Source organism: Gigantopelta aegis, unplaced genomic scaffold, assembly GCF_016097555.1.
Source record: "Gigantopelta aegis isolate Gae_Host unplaced genomic scaffold, Gae_host_genome ctg5389_pilon_pilon:::debris, whole genome shotgun sequence".
NCBI classification, from domain to species: domain Eukaryota; kingdom Metazoa; phylum Mollusca; class Gastropoda; order Neomphalida; family Peltospiridae; genus Gigantopelta; species Gigantopelta aegis.
This window is the reverse complement of record NW_024534385.1, coordinates 9,497-33,988: the sequence shown is the minus strand read 5'-3', so window position 1 is coordinate 33,988 and position 24,492 is coordinate 9,497. Positions and strand designations below refer to the sequence as shown.

At 38.5% G+C, this 24,492-nt stretch overlaps 1 protein-coding gene across 1 annotated transcript; it reads left to right on the top strand.

Annotated features, from left to right (window-relative positions):
* The first annotated feature begins 14,067 nt into the window (after positions 1 to 14,067).
* LOC121366351 (ficolin-2-like) lies at positions 14,068 to 17,232 on the top strand. Its single transcript, XM_041490833.1, has 2 exons — positions 14,068 to 14,344; positions 15,872 to 17,232. The coding sequence occupies exons 1-2, from the start codon at positions 14,114 to 14,116 to the stop codon at positions 16,178 to 16,180; spliced, it is 540 nt and encodes a 179-aa protein (XP_041346767.1). The 5' UTR covers positions 14,068 to 14,113; the 3' UTR covers positions 16,181 to 17,232.
* The last annotated feature ends 7,260 nt before the right edge of the window (positions 17,233 to 24,492 follow it).

Here is a 24,492-nt window from a genome sequence, read left to right as displayed (position 1 = left end):
GTGACACAACACCCACACGTGTGATAATTGAGAAACACTTCTTCCAGGGGAACTTAATTAATAAAGGAATTACAACTCTATTCCTAACTGGTTAATTTTTAATTAACCCTTAACTACTCATTCAGTAACCTTGTAATACAGAATTAATACTGGTACCTATCACAATAAAGACAATAACCTACAGTTTACCTAGGTCCTCTAGGATGACTGGCTAAGCTTTATATATATTAGAACAGTGAGCCTACAGTTTACTGCGTCAGATTACCGGCAGCACCGTCTAAATAATATTGGTATAATACAGTATTAAAATATTTAAAGTCACATCAATCACATCAAGGTTATACAACAGAGCAGAAAATATTTACCAAGTCCAAACGGACTAACGTTCCCCGGTGCCGTCCAATATGTTTCTCCCTGATATCTCTAAAATCCTAGCTATTTATTATAAAATCCCAGACTGGTCCGGAGACAGTACGCGGAACCGAATCTTATGATGTGTATATTTCCACAGCGACCAAGCGGTATTTTTTTCTTACAAGCCTAGACTGGTCGTCGCCAGTTCGCTGGAGATACCCCGGTCGCGCGGAGGTATTACGTAACCACTCTCCACATGGTCTCCACACCTGGTCTAAGTGTGTATTAGGAGGTACGGTCGCGCGGAGGTATTACGTAACAAAGCCCCACCTGGTCTAAGTGCATATTGGGACTGCACACGGCCCTCTAAAACAATTAATATCGCCACAGGCGAAAAGAAATTAAGAGCATGTACCGTCACAATTGCATTGTTTTGTGGTTTGTTGTTATGAACATGTAATTTAGCATGAATAGCATTCATAATTTGGTCTTAAACCTGTTCAAAATATGTCTGGATGTTAACTTGAACATTGCCATGCAGTTTTTTCATATACTATGTTTGTAATACTCAGGACATGTCAAATGTATTGACTAGCTATGCTTAATCAGATGCCAAACATTTATTATTTTTTGGTGGAATACATTCACCAGTAACCCAGCTTTAAAGTAAAAGCAGTGATATAGTCCAGAATTATTTTCAAATATTTTTGAAAATTATGTGAAACATTCACCTTGATCAGAAATTTGCCCTGTTAAAAATAAATAGGGTGCCTACACTCAAACATGCCCTACAGGCACACCCACCAACAGATTGCCTGCAGACAAGCTGATTTGAATATGTCTATGGATAGGCTTCAAACATATACTCATCTTGAAAAATCCCTGAGGGGGGGGGGGGGGGGGGGGGGGGGGGAGGGGGTATAGTGGGCCCACGGTCTATATGTCTGTGAAACCCGATTGTACAAATATCTCTCCTAACTGTATATCTATTAGATCTCTCTGTAACAGGCAGTTCAACCCGCATGGCTCATCTAGGTATGATCAGAGATAAGATCTTATATAAAGTATATATTATTATAGCACGTTTAGTTCACTAGAAAACACAACAAAAACACAATACACTTTGGAATCTGTATTAACCTACGCTGACAAATGTACTGCCACAGTAGTTAATTAACAACAACAAATAATAACAACCCAGAACTGATCACTTAATTAGTTAATCTCTAGGTGTCTAGTTTACACAATATGCTAATCACTTCGCCGTGACACAACACCCATACGTGTGATAATTGAGAAACGCTTCCAGGGGAACTTAATTAATAAAGGAATTACAACTCTATTAACCTTTAACTACTCATTCAGTAACCTTGTAATACAGAATTAATACTGGTACCTATCACAATAAAGACAATAACCTACAGTTTACCTAGGTCCTCTAGGATGACTGGCTAAGCTTTATATATATTAGAACAGTGAGCCTACAGTTTACTGCGTCAGATTACCGGCAGCACCGTCTAAATAATATTGGTATAATACAGTATTAAAATAATTAAAGTCACATCAATCACATCAAGGTCATACAACAGAGCAGAAATAATATATAATTACCAAGTCCAAACGGACAACGTTCCCCCTGGAAGCCTTCCTATGTTTCTCCCCGATATCTCTAAAACCCTAGCTATTTATCATAAAATCCGAATCTGGGGGCACAACGCGGTACCTCACGTACCTCGCGGTAATCATCGACTATTGGATGTCATACATTTGGTAATTTTGACATAGATTTTAAGAAAGGAAACCCGCTGCATTTTTTCATTAGTAGCAAGGGATCTTTTATATGCACCATCCCACAGACAGGATAGCACATGTCACGGTATTTGATATACCAGACGTGGCGCACCGATCCACCGACGGGGATCGATCCCAAACCGACCGCGCATCAAGCGAACACTTCCACTGGGCTACGTCCCGCCCCCTGTGTAAAAATAAAACACTTTGAAGATAACAAAAAAATGTTTTAGTTAACGACGCACTCAACACATTTTATTTACGGTTATATGGCGTCGGACATATGGTTCAGGATCACACAGATATTGAGAGAGGAAACCTGCTGTCGCCACTTCATGGGCAACTATTTTCGATTAGCAGCAAGGGATCTTTTATATGCACCATCTTACAGGCAGGGTAGTACATACCACGGCTTTTGATATACCAGTCGTCGCGCACTGGCTGGAACGAGAAATAGCCCAATGGGCCCACTGGCGGTGATCGATCCCAAACCGACCGCGCATCGTGCGAGAGCTGTACCACTAGGCTACGCCTCGCCCCTAGAAGATAACAATGCTAAGCCTAATATTGCATTTGTCAAAATTTATTAAGATAAGTATTACGTGAGTTGAAGAAAGTCGCTTTTCGGGCGTTTTTTCTATGTACTGAAGTAGTGTTTGATATCACGGAGCTCTGGAATGTATCGAAAAGCAAAAGAAATAATCTTGAAGATTATAGAATGTGTATACTACCAAATCAAATCCCATAGACGACAATAATCTCCTACCTGCAGCGTATTAATCGATGTAAAGACCACGGATATAAATACTAACACCCCTCACCCTTAAAAGGAATGAGAAAAATATTGTGGGTCAAGCTGCTTATTTCAGAGATAACGGGTAGCGTCTATGACTACATTCGATCCGCAAACAATTTTAGTAAATGTGTTTACAAGTACCCCATACATGTTTCAAAGACAAGGATATTTGACACAGTGGTACTAGATAAAATAAAATTGCATACATATTGTGCCAAGAGGAAACTAATTTCTTCTATATTCAACACTCACATGTATCGCCTGTCACAGGATGGTATGACATCGGTGATTTGGTAATCACCTAGGAGCAGCCAGTCGTATATATACTCTTCAAAAGAAGAAACGCAAAACCACATTGTCGTAACATTTGGAGAATTGATTTAATTATTGAATGGTGAGTCCGATAATTACCAAATGTTGCAGGATTGTTCACAATTCACTCTAGTCCATTGTGAGTAAGTGATAGGACACACCACCAAGGTCAAGGTCATCTGGAGTCAATACCGGGTGTGGCCTCCGCGTGTGTTGACAACTGCTTGGCACCGCCTGCCCATTGAAGCAACCAGAGTACGGATGACGTCCCGGGGGATGGTGGCCCACTCGGCCTGCAAGACTGCTGCCAGCTCGGGCAGGGTCTGGGGCTGTGGTTGTCGCTGTCGGAGGCGTCGGTCCAACTCGTCCCATAGATGCTCAATTGGGTTCAAATCCGGTGATATCGATGGCCAAGGAAGGACATTAATGTTGTTGTTCTGTAGGAAAGCCGTTGTGAGACGTGCTGTGTGAGGCCTGGCGTTGTCATGTTGGAACACTGCGTTGGCGTTGGCCATAACTGGAACGATGTGTGGCCGGAGGATCTGGTCAATGTAGCCCTGTGCATTCAGGTTGCCCTGCACGTGGATCAGGTCAGTTCTGCCAGTGTGTGAGATGGCTGCCCACACCATGACACTACCCCCGCCGAATCTGTCCACTTCCTGCACGCAGTTTGCCGCATAACGTTCACCACGACGCCTATACACGCGACATCTTCCATCATGACGTCGGAACAGAAATCGGGACTCGTCACTGAACCACACCTGTCTCCATCGCAGTTGAGGCCATTGTCGATGAATCTGGCACCACTGCAGTCGGAGTCGACGGTGTTGTGGTGTTAAGATGACACCTCGAACTGGACGTCTGGCACGAATTCCTACCTCACGTAGGCGGTTCCGTACGGTCTGGTCGGATATCCTGCGCAAACCTGGTATTGCTGCAGCTGTGGAGGTGGCAGTAGTCAAAGGTGGCGTACCCGGATGTAGCGGTCCTGCCCGGGGGTAGTGACCCGTGGTCGACCGGATCTAGGGAGGTCACGTGTTGATCCATGTTGCTGGTAACGGTCCCACAGTCTGGAGATGGTACTTGGGGATACATGGAATGCCCCGGCAACGGCCGTTCTGGATTCGCCTGCGTCTAGTCGGCCGATGGCATTGTTTCTCTGCGGTTCACGGAGACGTGGCATGTCCTGGATTGTCAACTGTCGGCCAGATACAGAGACCAGGCAAGCGAACACCCTGCACTTTTATACTGTCGGGGTTCATGTTACACGTGCAGACAACGCACGTGCAATGGTGACATGGTTTGCACGTGGCTGCGTTTTTGCGAATATTCACATTTTGGAACTTTATTGTACAGTAGATGCGTTTTATCGAATGTAACCGTGGGAATGTGTTTGGGACATGCAATGACCTTATATTCACAAAGCATGAACCGGTAGGAAACATAAAATCGGAGTTATAACCCATTTGTACCCTTTTGCGTTTCTTTTTTTGAAGAGTATATTTAAAATGCTAACGCACGTATTTATGTCAACAACTATCTGTTGTCAAAAATAACGAATGGTGTTCTCAACAACGGGTGTGTAAGAACTATCATTTCTTTTACAATTTGTCAATATAATCTTGGTCATATATAAGTGGTGTATATTGTCTGTTAACCACTTGTAGATGTATGAGTGTTTTAAAATCTTCTACATAGATTTATCTTTAAGAAGGACGTTATTGAATTTCCAATATGAAAGTCGAATTTCCTGGCTTTCTAAAAGGTAATATAGGATTGATCAATGGGTGAACTGTTTCTTGTCCTGGTTGAAAAGCAGTCTGGATTGTCGACGAATAAAAACTACCACAAATGAGGAAGTAATGCATTCTTACTTTCTAAAAACCGTCGCTGGACCAATACATGTTTCCGAGGTAGTATTTGTATTTTTGGCATTTTTGTTTTTGTACCTTTTTTTATGTTTCGTACAAAATGCATTGTGAGCTATTAAAACACCACAACGAGATAAAAGTAGGTCGAGTTTAAATAATGACATTTTATAAAGAAAGAAAAAGAAAGAAATGTTTTATTTAACGACGCACTCAACACATTTTATTTACGGTTATTTGGCGTCAGACATATGGTTAAGGACCACACAAATATTGAAAAAGGAAACGCTTTACCACTGGGCTACGTACCGCCCTTTTTAAACAAGAAGGGTTTTTTAAGTACTGTGTAGAAACGGGTAAAACGCTGAAATAGCCGAACTTATTTTACACTACCTAATATACAAGTATATTTTATGTGTTTGTTGTATGATTATGATTACACGAGTCACAGTCCGGTCTATGGCCTGATGCGCAGTCGATTTGGGATCGATCCCCGTCAGTGGGCCCATTGGGCTATTTATTGTTCCAGCCAGTGCACCACGACTGGTATATCAAAGGCCGTGGTATGTACTACCCTGTCTGTGGGATGGTTCATATAAAGGATCCCTTGCTGCTAATCGAAAAGAGTAGCCTATGAAGTGGCGACAGCGGGTTTCGTCTCTCATATCTCTGTGGTCCTTAACCATATGTCTGACGCCATATAACCGTAAATAAAATGTGTTGAGTGCGTCGTTAACTAAAACATTTCTTTCTTTCTTTCAGTCCAGTCTATTGTTAAATTTCAGTCCCTTGCAAGAATTTAAAATTCATTATTCAAAGATTTAAACCTGTCTATAAAGACCAGTCCGCTTCAATTGCTGATAAACACCTGTGTTTATGAAAAAACAGGCTTTGTAAATTTGGCCGTTTTATGTTTATCATTTACAATACACTATTGGTTTTAAAATATGCATATATATCAGGCATTAAAATACATGTTTTCAAATTTTAAAACTATTTGCATCCAAAAGGAAACGTTTTCTAAATATGACGTCAGTCATCCGCGGTAGAATGGGGAGCAACAAGATTTAGAGTTGTTTGGTGTCAATTTTTCAGTTAAAATGGAACAGATAAATATCGAATTGCATTACGATTCTAAAATAATAGAAATAGAAAAAAATAATAAAAGTATGGTCTGTTAAAAAAAATAACAGTTTTAGGAAGAATATCAGTACCGATAACGTTAAAAATCCCAAAGGTAATTCATCTTTCCTTTCATTTTAACTTAGTTTTGTGCTCATATCCAATTAAGGTTCAAGCACACTGCCCTGGGCACACATACCTCAGCCATCTGGGCTGTCTGTCCAGGACAGTGAGATAGGGGTTAGTTTGTCAGTGGTTAGTGAGAGAGTAGTGGGTGTGGTGGTCATGCACCTACCCACTGAGTCGTTAAAACTCTGGGTGGGAGCCGGTACCGGGCTGAGAACCCTGTACCTATCAGCCTTATGTCCGATGGCTTAACCATGACGCCACCGAGGCCGTTTGGTAACTCATCTATTAATAGCGTTACCGAATCCAAACGAAAAACTGATAAAACATAAATACTATTTTTTTTAAGTATCTTGCAAAGCAATACTGAAAAATGGAAACGAAATTTAATGATGCAAGATTACAAAAGGGGTGGTATTGCTTAACTGCTTTTCGTCGATGGATTGAGGGTTATGGTTTTGTTTTTTATTTTTTTGTTGTTGTTGTTGTTGTTGTTGCTGGTTTATTTTGTTTGCTTTTTGTTGGGGGGGGGGGGGGGGTCTTTTCTTTTTTTTTGTGTGTGTGTGGGGGGGGGGGGGGGGTTTTTTGGGGGTTCGGAGGGTTTGGGGGGTTTGGGGGTGGGGGGGGGGGGTTGTTACTTTGTTTGTCTGAATTTTATTTTATTTTATAACCTTTCTTCAACTTTTATGGCCGAAACTGGCAGATCAAATTGACTAGAAATACATTATATTGTATTATATTTGGGTGTTTTATTATTCGGCAGAGCTCTGTTCTGTTCTGTTCTGTTCTGTCGACAAATACCGATTAACATATACTCTAATACTCTCTAATAATGCAAGATTACAAAAGGGTGGTATTGTTTGGCTTTTATGGCTGGGCTGAATGTTCTTGTTTTTCTTGTTGTTGTTGTTTTTTGTTTTTTTAAATATTTGTTGTTGTTTTGGGGTTGTATTATTTTTACTTAGTTTCTTTGTCTGCTTGTCTTAATTTTATTTTATTTTATAACTTTTCTGACACTTTTATTGCCGAAAATGGAAGATTAAACTGACTAGAAACACACTATAATGGATTTGGTTTTTTAGTTTTATTATTATTATTATTATTATTATTATTATTATTATTTATTATTATTATTTGTATAATCCTTATTAAGGATTGTCTGTTACGATATCTGGTATGAACAAATTCAAATCAGTTGTAAACTTTGTGACTCGGTAAAGCCGTTCACACATCAGTTTGCAGATGATTTTTTTTTTCATACCCAGATGAACATAAAAGAAATAACAGACAATTTGAAACATGCTTACAAATTGTCTGTTATTTCTTTTAAAAACGATTTCAACAATGCTTATCAAACACCAGCTCAGCATCGTATTCAGAACCAACAGTGCTGTACTTTAAAGGATTCCAGCACACTGTGGAATCACACGAAACGAGTCTGCAGACAAACTAGACAAACTAGCCAAACAAGCATCTGAATGCCAACAACACCGTCGCAGAGTGCCACTTCCAGAGATGAAGACTCTCGTAAAAAGGAAGTTCAACACAGCCTGGGCAAGAAGGACAGGAAGTACTTATCCAAGTGAGACCCCATCATACACCTAAACCGACGAGAACAAACAATGTTATTCAGACTGAGGACAGGACACTGCAGACTCAGTGCACATCTCTATAAACTCAAAGAGATAACAACACCTCAATGCCACTGTAACACTGAACCCCAAAGGAGCATAAAGAAACTGAACGCAGAAGAAGAAGAAGAAGAAGAAGAAGAAGACATGCTTACATTTTTTTTTGTTTTTTTTTTTTTTTTTTTTTGGGGGGGGGGGGTGTTCTAAACAATAACACTCAATAAGACAAAGTCCCAATGTAAAATGACGTCGTCAGATGTTCCATAACACCGTTATTTTTACGTTCATCGAGTAATTAACAAACTCGCGTTTCTACGACTGGACCAAATTGGATGACGTTAAATTGCAATGCATGTAACGGAAATTTTATTATTTTTTTAGTTTGAATCGGTTTTATTTTATCTAATTCAAAATGGAAGTTAAGGCTGTGAGCATATTGGCGATTGTCGTGTCGTTAACTGTAGAACGTCATAATCCCATTAAGAACCACCGATCGATACACCGCGGCGGTCGAATACATCCTTGATATTGTATATATTGTGCCATGAGGTTATTTAATTCCAATTTATCACCGTACGTACAAAATAAAATAAAACTTCGTGAAACCAGTGGGTGTTCTATCTCGATTGGAACCAAATTGTGAAAGGTGTTCTCACGGTAGGATAAACTTTAAATACTAAGAAGTGATGACGGTTTTAAATAAGAAAATTATTTGTATTGATTTGACGAATTCCGTTAGAGCACATTCGGTAGTATGAGGTTTTTAAAGATAACATGAGTTTTATTTGCTCTTCGAGTAACTTTAATCTGTATAATAATTGTGAAAGGTTTTATCGCGGTAGTATAAACTTTAAATACTAAAATGTGATGACTGTTTTAAATAAGATTTTGTTTTGGTATTTAATTGACGAATGTCGTTAAAGCACATTCGGTAGTGGTAGTAACTGTATTTTAAAAATAACATGGGCTTTTTTTGCTATTGGAGTAACTTTAATCTGTATAATAACTGTAAAACGTTTTCTCATGGTAGTATAAACTTTAAATATTAACCTTCTGACTACTGCAGGCGAGATATCTCGCCCGACGTCACGTCAGTCGATATACTGTACACTGTATACAGTGCATTCCCCAATTCATATTTCCCGCCGTTTTGCACACGACACTCAATCGGAAAATTAACATATAGTTAAATCGAAAAAAGTTTTTTTTTTAAAATGGTGGTTTTGGCAGTTTTTAAATTTTCAATTGAAAATACCTTGAAATTTTGATAGTTCAAAAAGTGGTTTTCGGCAGGTATGTTCGCTTGACAACAATGGCGGCTCGTCGCGGTAATTTTCAGGGATCGATAGCTGATTGTAACAGCTAATTTGATAATAAATTTGATCGTTTTACCAACAACGAAAATTACCAAATATTGCAATATGAATCGTAGTTCGGGTTTTAAAAAATATTCTGGTCAGAAAACCACTGTTATCGGGAATAATGGACATAAATACTGGACAGCTCTTTTTATATTATATTATTTGCCACAAAACGCCCTAAGTAAACGCAACTTTTTTTTTTTTTTGCCTATTTTTAAAAAGCTTCATTAGCCGAAATCTAAAATAATAAAAATTTACAAATTAATGTATAATTTGACACGAAGATAATACTTACCGATTTCTATATATGAACTTTATTTCATGTATTTATGAAATATTTAAGTGAATATATGTGAGTAAAAATTATAAACTTGTACCCACTCAACGTGGTTTTTGTTAAAAATTAATCCAGTAGTCTAAAGGTTAAGAAATGATGACTGTTTTAAATAAGAAATCTTTAAAGATAACATGGGTTTTATTTGCTCTTCGACTAATTTTAATCTGTATCATAATATTGTAATTATTTTTACAAAGATACCTTTGGGAGGTTCGTAAACACAATCTGAAAATTATTCACATAAAGTTAGTAATCGATGCAAAACTGAGACCTTTAAAATACGAGGATTTTGGCATTTTTTAACTTCACAGATTCGTTTTGTAAAATATTTATATATATGTTTTGTATAGATCTCTGTCTGTTTCTCCCGGTGCGCATTTATGAGTGTCTGCCTTTCTTTCTGTCTCTCTCTCTCTCTCTCTCTCTCTCTCTCTCTCTCTCTCTCTCTCTCTCTCTCTCTCTCTCTCTCTCTCTCTCTCTCTCTCTCTCTCTCTCTCTCATATTTAAGCACTTTAACTTTTATATTGTTTGTGCGTTTTATTGATGTAACAAAACTTCTCTTTTTTGTATTCAACCTTTATAATAACTGTGTGTTATAGTTTATAGATACATTGTTTTAAAACTGCACTCTTTTTATTTTATATTATTTGCTTTAAACGAAACGATTCTAAATTCGCGTTTATTTATTATTGTACTTCTTGTTAGCAAAAAGCTTCTATATGCCTGCTAGAACAGAAATTATTTAAATGTAAGATCCTTTACAATTATTTGCGTATAATTGCAAAATACAACATTTGTTTTATACACTATCATCATCATAACGATCATCATCATTATTATTATATATTACGGTAAGTAGACAATTAAAATGGGTCTTAGATGTTCACTAAGATTATAGAAAACATTTGATTTGTTCCTTGGTTCTTAAGCACAGTATCTGTGGGTGGTTTTGTTGTTGTTGTTGTATTTTGTTTTTTTGTTGTTTTTTGTTTTTTTTTATTATTATTATTATTATTATTATTATTATTATTATTGTGGGGCTTTTTCTTGTTTGATGGTTTCTTACTGTTTTAGTTTTTCTTTCGCAGGTGGTAAATTACTGGTTCTAAGTTTCCTGAGACGCTTTACCACATCGAAGAAAATATTGATGAAAAAAAGACACTTGTGGACATTTGCCTTTAAGTGATTATTAGAAAAATGAGACGAGCCTTCTCAAGCCTTCTACTAGAATTCCTCTTTCCCTGGGTGATGACAAGTACAGTCATGGATTACTACAGAGAGATTCAACGATGTACTTCCAATGTTCCACTTACAACCGTGTTTCAGTCGTTTCCTGTGACGTCACGGATTAGATGCGCAGTTGCCTGCTCTGTGATGAGCCCGTGCAAGGCGTTCAGTATGTCAACTGACGGGACGCGAACGTGCAGTCTGCACACTGAACCACCAACTGTTGTCACGTGTCCAGCAGCTGAGAGACACTTCCAGAAAGTAAGCTTAAACATTTATAAAGAAAATAACTGCTTGCATGTTTAACGACACCACTAGAGCACAGTAAATATACTAATCATCGGCTATTGTATGTTAAGCATTTGGTCATTCTAATATATTTTTGTTTATCAAAAGCCAAGGATAACAATTTACCAATTGATTGCAAACTATTTGACTCAATGGTCCTCCCAAAACTTTTGTATGGCTGTGAAATCTGGGGATACGAACATGTGGACATAAACAGAAAATATTCATATGCATTTTCTTAGACGCCTATTTTTATTTTATATGGGGAACTTCGTAAAACGCCACTCAAACTAATTATATATCAAAGAATTAAAGATTTCTGGGCACGTATTGTTAAAGGTAAATCTACAAAACAATCTCTCGTATACTTCTTAACGGGCACAGCTATAACTGGCTAGACTACTTAATGTGCCTGTTAAACAATCTAGGCATGTCCGATATTTACATGTCGAAAAGGTGTTCATCCATAAAAATTCAAACTGAGCATGTTCAGCGAAGACAGTTAGACCAGTATCTACAAACATGGCATAACAACATGGAGTCTATATCCAAAGGCAAAACATATTTTAGTTTTAAACAAACTTTAAATTTGGAAAAATACTTCATTAAATTACCCGAAAAATTGTACCCGAAACGTTTTTTTAAAAATGTGCTGATCATAATTAATATAAAAGTTGTTAAAAAGTACCAAAAAGATATATTTCTGGTCAGTGACCAAACAGATAGAAATGTATAGTCATTATATCTTGCCATTATATATATATATATATATATATATATATATATATATATATATATATATATATATATATATATGGGTTGTTCTTCGATTTGAGGCCCCTTTTGCAGGTTTTGTACAGGGAGGTGTATTCAAAGCTTAATGACAAATCAATTACTTATTATCATCATGTTTTATGACTGTCATTGTTTACAGAAGTAATATTTAAAGCTGTTTTATGTTAATTAATTTGCTAGATGTTTTCCAGTTGATTGATTTCTGTCAAAATAACGCCATTTTGCAGAAACTCTGCATATACAGTATAAACCCAAACAATGGTTGTCAGTAAAAGTAGTTTTGCGAAGTTACATTAAAATTTAAATGAGTTATTTTTTTACAGTTGACAGAGGCGCCATGTTTAAACGAAGGTGTGTACGACAAATCCACAGACACATGCCAGTGTTTTGATGGCTATATTGGAAGTCGCTGTGAAAAGATAATGCAAGGTGTGTACATACCTTTAGTTAGTCGTTTACGAAATATGTGATCAACAAAACAAACGTTGGTTTTTTTATGATAAAATTAATTCAGTATACAGAATGCCAAAATGGTCCCATAATGTTTAAAATACATTGGCAATTTTAATAGATATATATAAAAAAAAACTAGTGTCATTTAAACTGAATATTTTAAAATGAATTATAAAAAGCGGACTTAATATTTTTCGTATCTTTTATTGTTCAGTATACAATTTAAACTATATATGGGCTAACGTATACTCGTCAAAAAATTAATTTGAGTTTAATGTGGAGATTGTATAATCATCAAATACAAATTTATGTTAAATGTTGTGTATGTACCTCATGACAGATTCTACAAAACAAATGTAGGCTTTAATTTGTTCTGTATATTTGACAAAACATTATTTGACATTAATGGTTCTGTGTAATTCATTGAAATTATTGACATTGTAGTGTTGTGATCTGCATCGTCAAACTCATTTCCAAGTTGTACAGCTGTTTCTAAATACTAGTATCTTGTGATCTTCATCTTCAAACTCTCATTTCCAAGTTGTTCAGCTGTTTCTAAATACTAGTATCTTGTGATCTGTATCTTCAAACTTTCATTTCCAAGTTGTACAGCTGTTTCTAAATACATATACATTTAAATCATTTAAATTTGAATGTATCTTGTGATCTGCATCTTCAAACTCTCATTTCCAAATTGTACAGCTGTTTGTAAATGATAGTATATTGTGATCTGCATCCACAAACTTTCATTTCCAAGCTGTTTGTAAATACATGTACTAGTATCCTAGCAACTCGCTGAACTAGGATTCGTGCATTTGCATCAGTCCAGACTATTTTCAAACTCCCATTTCTCAACTGTACAGAAAAGTAACAATCCATAATAAGTAGTGAAACTCATAGTTTCAGCTTATACAGAATCACCAATGGAGTTTTAATATTCAAACTCTTATTTTGAAACTGTACAGATACTCCACAGAATTTATTTTATTTCAAAATATACCAATCGTCTTCAAATGTAAATGGGGCGGGACGTAGCCCAGTGCTAAAGCGCTCGCTCGATGCGCGGTCGGTGTTGGATCGATCCCCGTCGGAGGGCCCATTGGGCTATTTCTCGTTCTAGCCAAAGCACCACGACTGGTTTATTAAAGGCCGTTGTAAGTACTACCCTGTCTGTGGGATGGTGCATATAAAAGATCCCTTGCTGCTAATCCAAAAGAGTAGCCCATGAAGTGGCGACAACGGGTTTCCTCTCTCAATATATGTGTGGTCCTTAAACATATGTCTTTCTTTCTTTTTCAAAGTTAAATTGCAATATTTGTGTTCAAATTAAGCAATTTGTTGTCCATAAACCATATCGAAACTCTCTGTCTCTGTCTGTCTGTCTGTGTGTCTCTCGCTCTCTCTCTCTCTCTCTCTCTCTCTCTCTCTCTCTCTCTCTCTCTCTCTCTCTCTCTCTCTCTCTCTCTCTCTCTCTCTCTCTCTCTTCAAACTGTCCAGAAACTTGCTATCCATTAACCACATCTAAACCCTTCTCTCTCTTTTTTGTTTCAGACTGTACAGAAGGTTACAGTCTCGGCACCTACAACGCAAAGCACGCTGTATATTGGATCTTCCCTAGGTTGGCACCGGCTCCATTCAGAGCGGAGTGCTGGATGCCCATAGGAAGAACAATCATGTCACATCAAATTTTTGGCAACGTCAGTTTCGCGCGGACGTGGGCGGAATACAAGTCCGGATTTGGACATTTCTATGGCGATTATTGGCTAGGGCTTGATCACGTGTCTTACATAACCAATAGCAGACCGCAAGACTTGATCTTCGTAGTTGTAACAAGAAAGCCCGGTGACCAGGATATACGATCTCACTACTACTACAATTTTAAGGTATATATTTATATCAAGGCCGTAGCTAGGACTTTGTGTTCGTGGGTTGGGGTTGGGGGTGGCAGATGAATTCATGTAATGAACGAGCATGGAAAACTCAATACGCTAGGAGGTCGGGGGTGGGATTTTGAAATCTACAGGCTCTGACATACCATTTTGCACCCATTTACGGGAGGTTACATACTTAACACGTCAATATCCTCAGTCGGTAGAGCGTCTGTATATTCAGTGTTTCCAGCAGTCAGACCATTTCTTGATCAGTCGCTAGCTCAGTCTGTAGAGTTAGTCCAGCAGTCAGAAGGGCCGGACTCTAGCTCAGTCGGTAGAGCGTCTGTATATTCAGTGTTTCCAGCAGTCAGAAGGGCCGAGACTCTAGCTCAGTCGGTAGAGCGTCTGTATATTCAGTGTTTCCAGCAGTCAGAAGGGCCGGACTCTAGCTCAGTCGGTAGAGCGTCTGTATATTCAGTGTTTCCAGCAGTCAGAAGGGCCGGACTCTAGCTCAGTCGGTAGAGCGTCTGTATATTCAGTGTTTCCAGCAGTCAGAAGGGCCGGACTCGTCGGTAGAGCGAATCTAGGTCGGCGGATCGAATCTACTCGGCGGAAACATTGTTGTGTTTCCCCAGTCACGACTGGTTTATCAAATGCCATGGTATGTGCTACCCTGTCCGTGGGATGGTGCATATAAAAAGATCCCTTGTTATTAATGGAAAAGTGTAAGGGGTTTCCTCTCTAAGACATTGTCAGTATTACTAAATTTTTGACATTTAATAGCCAATGTGCTCTAGCGGTGTAGTTAAGCAAAACAAACTTTATTTTTGTCGTACGTATAAAACTTTTTTTTTTATAAAACTCATCACAATTGAAAATTATGTCACTGTGGGGGAAGGGGGCGGGATTTAGCTCAGTCGTTTGAGTGATCGATTAAGGTGCTTGCGTCGCAGGATCGAACCATCTCGGTGGATATATTCAACTGATTGGATTTTTCTCGTTACAACCAGTGCACCACAACTGGTCAAACTCCGTGGTAAGTGCTTTCCTGTCTTTGGGAAAGTGCATATAAAAGATCCCTTGCTGCATTAAAAAAAATGTAGCGGGTTTCTTCTGATGGCTACGAGTCAGAGTTACCAAATGTTTGACATCCAACAGCCGATGGTTAATTAATCAATATGTTCTAGTGGTGTCGTTAAACTAACAACGTTGTATTTGCTTCTTTAGTTTTTATTAGTTCCAAAATGCTTAAAAGCTCATTCCAACCAGTGCACCATGACTGGCAGTGGTGCCTGTGTGAAAGTTCATATAAAAGATTCCTGCTAATGGGAAAATGGCTTTCCTCTAAGTCTATGAGTAAAATATTGCCAAATGATTGACGTCCAATAGCCGTTGATTAATACATCAATGTGCTCTAGTGGTGTCGTTAAACAAAACAATTTTTTAAAACTTTATTACACACTTTTTATGAGGGGAGGGAAGAGTTTTTAAAAATTCCGCATGTTGATATATTTATGACTTATGTCCTCAATCTTGCAGGTGTCTGATGAATCCAACCAGTACCGTTTCACCTTCTCATCGGAGGCGGGAGTGAATGGTCTGTCCGACTGCTTGACGAGTTTGAAAAACGCGCCATTCTCCACCATTGACGTCAATAACGTTGACACGTGCGCCTCGGATTTCAACGCTGGTTGGTGGTTCACGTCAGGCAATTGCTCTCCGTGCAACCCCAATGGCCTCCTGCGCAGAGATCTCCTCTATTGGTCATATAACGTCACACACACACACTGGGCCTCGATACCAGACAACTATGGAATTATTCACATGGTAATGATGTTGGAACCTTAAATTTTCTATTTATGTCGAGCATCAATGACATCCTTTGTTGTATAGTCGTAACCATCGACGTATATAATACTCGGAACTGGACCTTAAACATGAATACTAATTAGGCGTATGCTTACATATTAAAAACATTGACATGAAACATTCAAGTCGAATTTCAAAGACAACTATTATTTGGGCGTGATATGTTCGTAACTATATATGTAATGTGAAATGGTGTTTAAACACGATTTAGGCGTATGCTTACATATTAAAATATGGAACATTTAAGTAGAATTTCAACGACAATTATTGTTTGGGCGTGATATGTGCGTAACCATATATGTATATAATACACGAAATTGGAGCTTTCAACACGAATAACTACGTGAAATGGTGTTTAAACGATAAGAAACCTTTAAGTTGAATATCAACGATAACTATTGTTTGAGCGTTGTATAGTCGTAACCATTGACGTATATAATACTCAAAATCGGAGCTTTCAACATGAATAATAAAGTGAAATAATGCTTGAACATGATTTAGGCGTATGCGTACATATTAAAAAGATTATCGATAAGAAACCTTTAAGCTGAATATCAACGATACGTATTGTTGAGCACTGACATAAATATTCGAAACTGGAGCTGTAGCATGAATAATAATGTGAATTGCTGTTTGAATACGACTTAGGTGTATGTGTACACATTAAAAATAGTATCGAGATGAAACCTTCAATTTGAATATTAACGATAATCGTTGTTTGGACGTGATAGCGTTGTAGTCATTAGCATATACAGTAAAGTACTCTTATAACCAACTGGATAGTTAGTTCGTTATAGCAGTATTTCGTTGTACACATTTGCAGAAGTTGGTTATTAATGTATAGGGAGATAAAACGGGACTTTACGATCAGTTCGTTCTATGCAGTACTTCATTCTAAGCATGTTCGTTGTAATTATACTTTACTGTGTATAATACTCGAAATTGAAGCTTTAATATAAATAATAATGTGAACTGGTGTTTGACCGACCTGCCTCGGTGGCGTCGTGGTTAGGCCATCGGTCAACAGGCTGGTAGGTACTGGGTTCGGATCCCAGTCGAGGCATGGGATTTTTAATCCAGATACCGACTCCAAACCCTGAGTGAGTGCTATGCAAGGCTCAATGGGTAGGTGTAAACCACTTGCACCGACCAGTGATCCATAACTGGTTCAACAAAGGCCATGGTTTGTGCTATCCTGCCTGTGGGAAGCGCAAATAAAAGATACCTTGCTGCTAATCGGAAAGAGTAGCCCATGAAGTGGCGACAGCTGGTTTCCTCTCAAAATCTGTGTGGTCCTTAACCATATGTCTAACGCCATATAACCGTAACTAAAAAGGTGTTGAGTGCGTCGTTAAATAAAACATTTCTTTCTGGTGTTTGACCGCGATTTAGGCGATTGCGTACATACTAAAAACATAATTTAGATAAAAGCTTTAACTAGAATATCAACGACAGCTATTGTTTGAGAGTGATATAGTCGTAGCTATCTTGTTACATAATGCTCAAGATTAGTCCTTAAAATTTACGAAATTTAACATTGTATGTGAATTTGTGTTTGACTGCGATTTAGGCGATTGCGTACATACTAAAACATAATTTAGATAAAAGCTTTAACAAGAATATCAATGACAACTATTGGTTAGACGTGACATACTAGTAGCTATCTGCGTTTATTATATAACATTTAGTGAAATATCTTAAAATATCAGTAGAATAAAAGTGTTATCGGTCACTCAGTGACGATAACACATTTTAGAGTGAAAATATAACTATTTCACTATACAATATGTTATCGTCACTGTAGAAAGTGTTATCTTCACTGTAAGAAAGCCAGAACTATTTTGATGCTGGCATTTTAAAAATAAAGGTAACTTCGTGCATATTAAAATATTCGGAGATTCAAGGTTCAGCTTGATTATTGACGAGTTTTTATGTTTGAAGGTGAATTAACTATCTGCGTGCTTTTTAAAAATATAATCGGAATTGGTTTAACTTTATTATTGACGAGTGTTTGTGTTTGAACGTGAGTTAACTATCAGCTTGATTATACTATTAGAGTGCATTTTTTATGTTCGAACGTTAGTTAACTATTATTAAAATATACTCAGGTAAGGTTCAACTTGATTATTCACGAGTTTTTTATGTTCGAACCTTAGTTAACTATCTGCGGGCATATTAAAATTGTACTCTAGATTGAAGATTCAGCTTGATTATAATAATTATTTACGAGTTTTTTTATGTTCGAACGTTAGTTAACTATCTGCGGGCATATTAAAATATACTCTATAGTGAAGGTTCAGCTTGATTATTGACGGGTTTTTTTTATGTTCGAACGTGAGTTAACTATCTGCGGGCATATTAAACATATACTCTAGATTGAAGGTTCAGCTTGATTATAATAATTATTTCTGAGTTTTTGTGTTCGAACGTGAGTTAACTGTATACGAATACGTATAATTCTAATTATATACCTGGAAGATTCTGGAAGATAACTTTAGTAATAATATTAGTTTATTACCATAGTCTGTAACATCGAGTAAGACCTTAATTTTGATCGAGTTTTTATGAAATAATACCTTTTCTTCAGTGTGGTTCAACTGTTCACATCTGTCAGTCAATCGTAATAACGTGCCTATATCCAATTAAGGTTCAGGCACGTCCATCCCAAACCCCATCACTTCCAAAGCCATTTGATCGCATTGATTGTTATTTGAGTCTTGAATGGGGTGGGGAGAACCGTGGCCCAGTAGTAAAACGTTCGGCCGATACGCGGTCGATCTAGGATCGATCCTCATCGTTGGGCCCATTGGCCTATTTTTCTTTTCAGCCAGTGCTCCACAACTGGTGTAACAAAGGTCGTAGTATGTAGTATCCTGTCTGTGAGATAATGCATATAAAAGATCTCTTTCTGCTAATCGGAAAGAGTAGCATGGCAGCAGCGGGTTTCTTCTCCCATTATCTGTGCGGTCCTTAACGATATGTCCGACGCCATATAATACTAATGAAACAGTGTTGAGTGCGTCGTTAAATAAAACATTTTGTTGTTGTTGTTGTGTTTCCTCTTATGTATTTATTTATTGATTTATTTATTGTTGTATTTATTTTATTTATCGTGACTAGTCGTTCGACATGTCTTTCTATCATTCTACTAACAATATTAGTTGTAATCCCATTTTAAAATGGGTAGTGTTTGGTTTGGAACCATCAGTAGCTGTTTGTTAGTAATGCAAATATGAATAAAGGTTGTTATCCAGATTTGAGCATTTTTCTTTTTATTCGGGCAAACATCAGTCTACCCCCCTCCACCCCTCACCCCCCACACCTTACAAAAATAGGAGCATGTACACCTATGCAGTTAGGGTACGATGTAGCTCAGTGGTAAAGTGAAAGTTTGAATTTTGTTTAACGACACTACTACAGCACATTGATTTATTAATCATCGGCTATTGGATGTCAAACATTCGGTAATTCTTACATATAATATACATTCTTACATAATAATATAGTAATAGAGAGGAAACCTGCTACATTTTTTTCCATTAGTAGCGAGGGATCTTTTATATGCATCACCCCACAGACAGGATAGTACAGACCACGGCCTTTGATATACCAGTCGTGGTGCACTAGCCGGAACGAGAAATAGACCAATGGGCCCACCGATGGGGATCGATCCCAGACCGTCCGCGCATCAAGCGAGCGCTTTACCACTGGGCTACGTCCGGACCTCTCAGTGGTAGAGTGCTCTCTTAAAGGCGATGCCACACCGTACGACTTGACAAATCAACATTACCTATTGTTTGACATCCAATAGCCGATGATTAATAATAGTGGTTTCGTTAAAGGGACAGTCCTGAGTTTGCTGCAATTTTTAAGATGTTATCGATTAATCGAGACATTTTAACGACTATTTACATTCATATCTAATAAATTTTTCTGCATAAAATATTAATGGCTATATATTTCTGATCGTTCTAGTATTTGTAATAGGTCGAATTTCATTTTATTTCCTAAATATTTTATTTTAAAGACAAAATCCAGTTTGGGCTGCTTACAACTATTTAGACGACCAGAAACTCATTGGATATAGAGACATTAATATTCGAAACAAGAAAATATATTTAATGCGTATTTGTAGACGTTAAAAGGTTTTATTAGTCGGAAACATCTTACAATGCAGGAAACTCGGGACAGTCCTTTTGACTATATATTTGAGCACACGCTTTAGCCTTAGTCAGCTCACATAGTCATAAGGAATCCCGCGCCGTTATTCCATGACCAGTTAGGAATATTTTATACACACACTTTCCCACAGACAGGACAGCACATACCACGATCTTTGATATGCCAGTCGAAGGGAACTGGTTGGAACGAGGGGCAAGCAATGTAATCAGGCAATGGGTCCACAAATGGGTGGGATTCTATGACCAAAGCATACCACGTCCTTTGATATACCAGTTGCGGGGAATTAGTTGGAACGGAATAAACGATCTGAGCAACTCAGGTGGGAGCACTATGCGTGTAAGCCTGAAAGCTGGCCACGTCAAGCATAAAACCACAGGTGAGAAAAGAATGGCTCAGAAATGGAGTGATTTAGAAAAGAAAGGAATGTGGATTGGTCGACATAAGAGACGAAAGTCGATGCCGCCACATAAGTTATATCTACTGAAAGCGGGGAGAGGAAACCTACTACATTTGTCCCATTAGTAGCAAGGGATCTTTTATATGCACCATCCCACAGACAGGATAGCACATACCACGGTCGCCTGATATACCAGTCGTAGTGCACTGGCTGGAAAGTGAAATAGCCCAATGGGCCAACCGACAAGGATCGACCCTAGACCGACTGCGCATCAGGCGAGCGCTTTACCACTTGTACAGCGCTTGGCTGATGAGTGATCGATCTGGGATCGATTCCCGTCTGTAGGCCCATTGGATTATTTGTCGTTCCAGCCAGTGTTCCACAACTGGTGTGACAAAGGCCGTGGCATGCACTACCCTGTCTGTGGTACGGTGCATATAAAAGATCCCTTGCTGCCAGTGCCGCATTATCCCTAACGCTGACTAGGCTGAGGCCTAGGGGCCCACGAAAACCAGGGGCCCATGCAACCTTTTTTCTTTTCTTTTAGTGTTAAATGTTAACACTATGTCGAGGGGCCCAAAGAAGCTCGAAGCCTAAGGGCCCTGCCATGGGTTAATACGGCACTGCTTGCTGCTAATCGAAAGTGAAAGAGAAGTGGCGACAGCGAGTTTACTCTCTCAATATCTGTGTGGTCCTTAAGTATTAAATTTTTTAATAATTCAGCCAAAGTTTACTTCAAATGTATTTATCCGTATAATGTTTTATATTTAAAACAGACGCATGTCCAGGAATTGTAGCAGTGGTTCATGAGTGCATGTCATCAAAGCTGTATATATTTCACTGAGCAAGTTTGGATTTTGTAAACTAGTCTAGGTAGTGGCTGTCCTCTATTATAGGTAGTACTAGACCAAATAACTTCCGGCTGGGTCAAAGTTCGAGATGCACCGAACTTTTGATAGAGAAGTGAACACCACAAGTCCTGTGATTGGTTATAAATGTGAGTGTGTTGGTTGTAAAAAATAATAGTTTGATCTGGGTTAAAAAAAAATGCAATTTTATTTCATCTAGTACCAATGTGTCAAGTAGCCTTGTGCTTGAAACATGTATGGAGTACCTGTAAAAAAAAAAAGTACTCGAATTTTGTGCGGAACTAGGGTAGTCATAGACGCTACCCGTTATCTCAGAAACGAGCAGCTTGTCCCCCATTTTTTTCTGATTCGCTTTAAGTGTGACGGGTGGTAGTATTTATATCCGTGGCGTTTATGTCGGTTGATACGTTGCAGGTAGGACTTTTAGCCACATATGTTACTATTGTCGTCTATGGGATTTGATTTGGTAGTATACACCCTGTAAAGACGGTGCAGTATTGACGAAACGTCCTATTACGGATCTTAGGGAGTGGCTGTCCTCCCATTGAAAGACGGTGCAATATGGACGAAACGTTCTGTTACGGATCTCTTAGAGGAGTGGCAGTCCTCCTAAGGACGAGTACATAACAGAGAATCATGGAACCAATCACGACTTTGCTTAAAACTTCCTTTCGATTCTGCCTTGTACAGAGACGATTTTGATCACGGAATACGGTTTAACGTTCGCGATAGGTTTTACGTTCGCGAGACTAGTTTTTACGCTACACTGTAACTCTAATCACCACTTCGAGAACCGGTCAAAATAGTTTGCAAACTTTAACAAAAAACGGTTGGCTGAATTTGGAGCTTGTGTTGGCATACTGTGAAATCACGTGTATCAGGGGTACTATAAGTTTCCTGCCTTGTGCAGAGATACGATTTTGATCATGGAATACGGTTTTGTCATTCAGATTAAATGTGCTCAGCGTTAAGTCAATCGATTATTGCTAACGTTCGCGATACTGTTTAACGTTCGCGGCAAGTTTACGTTCGCGAGACTAGTTTTTACGCTACACTGTAAACCTAATCATCACTTCGAGAACCGGTCAACATAGTTTGCAAACTTTGGAGAAAAACGGTTGGCTGAATTTGGAGATTGCGTAGACATACTATGAAATCACGTGTATTCGTGGTAGTCCAATTTTCGTGTAATTCGTAGACGAAATTAAGACCACAACGAAAATATAATACATATATGCATATAACACAAATAATAAATTTATTATACTACCTGCTTTCTTTCGATCCACGAAGTTAAGTACCCAATGAAATTTGTTTGGGTTTGTTTTTTGTTTTTTTAGTAAAACCACAACATTTTAAGACTACGAAAATAGAGGATGTCACAGTATTATTAACTGCACCTTCCTTTCCTTTTTTTCTTACGTCCATTACAAGGTCGGCATGCCCTCTGTCTGCAGAAAAGAAAAATCATTCGACCAGAATAACGGCCTTTCATCAAGCGCTTTTTTGTGCATGTTAAATCTGCTGAAAGGTGTTTCCTTAACTAGTGATGTAAAAAGGATATACATCAATAAGACATTTATAATCAATAGATTTTGGAGAATCAAAGATATGACATCTAGTAACTTACGCTACGTCTAGCTAGCAGTCTTTGTTTAATGACAGATAATGTTTGCAATCAATATATACATATGGAAATAAATTAAGCAACAGCCAATTCATAGACCTATAATTCTGTGCATTACGAAAATAGAGCATTTTCTTGAATGATTTATTGACATGTGTCATCTTGCTGAATAGCATCACTTTCGTGGAGATATTTAATGCACGTGCATCGACGAACAATGCACGTGAAATGTCATACCCTCAACAGTGTTGAAATCAAGTTTGTAATGATTACATGTCACACTTTCTCCTGTCAATTTGCATTGAATATTCAGTACCATAATTGTCATGGCACGTCGTAAATTGTCAGAGGCGACAAGGTGGCAAATTATTGGCATGAGAAATGCAGGAATGTCCCTCAGACAAATTGGACGTCAACTTGGGCGCAATATTTCCATCATTTCGAGACTGTTGAACAAACACAGGGCTACCAATGATGTTAAAGATCGTCCAAGACCTGGCAGACCCCGTAAGACAACAATAAGAAAGGATAGAACATTGTTGAGACTTGTTAGGCTCCGTTCATGGGACTCAAGCACATTTTTAAAACAACAGTGGTTACCAGGGAGAGCCATTTCCTAGAGGACTGTCAGGAATCAGCTGAAAACAGCAGGATACAGGGCCAGAAGACCCATCAAGCATATAAAACTGTCTCCAGCTCACAAAGCAGCACGACTTGCCTGGTGTAATCAACGTGTTCATTGGAACATTGCATCATGGCGGAGGGTTCACTTTTCCGATGAGAGTCGTTTCTTATTGCATATGGTGGATGGTCGTACACGTGTCTGGAGACAAAGGAACACAGCCGTGGTTCCCCGGTATATCCAGGAGACGGTTCCCTTTGGGGGAGGGACAGTCATGGTATGGGGATGCATTTCCTTGGCTGGCAAGATGGACCTCATCACCATTCGTGGTAACCTTAATGGGCCTCGGTATCAACAGGAGATCCTGGAGAGAGCTGTTGTCCCCCATTTTGATAATCATCCTCTAGCCACAAGACCCATCTTCATGGATAACAATGCCAGGCCTCACAGTGCACGTGCTGTCACCCAGTTCTTGGAACAGAATGCTGTTGAGACCATTCCATGGCCAGCCATGAGTCCAGATCTCAATCCCATTGAGCATCTGTGTGACGTTTTAGGCCGTCGTGTTCTACAGAGAGACCCACCTGTCCAGAC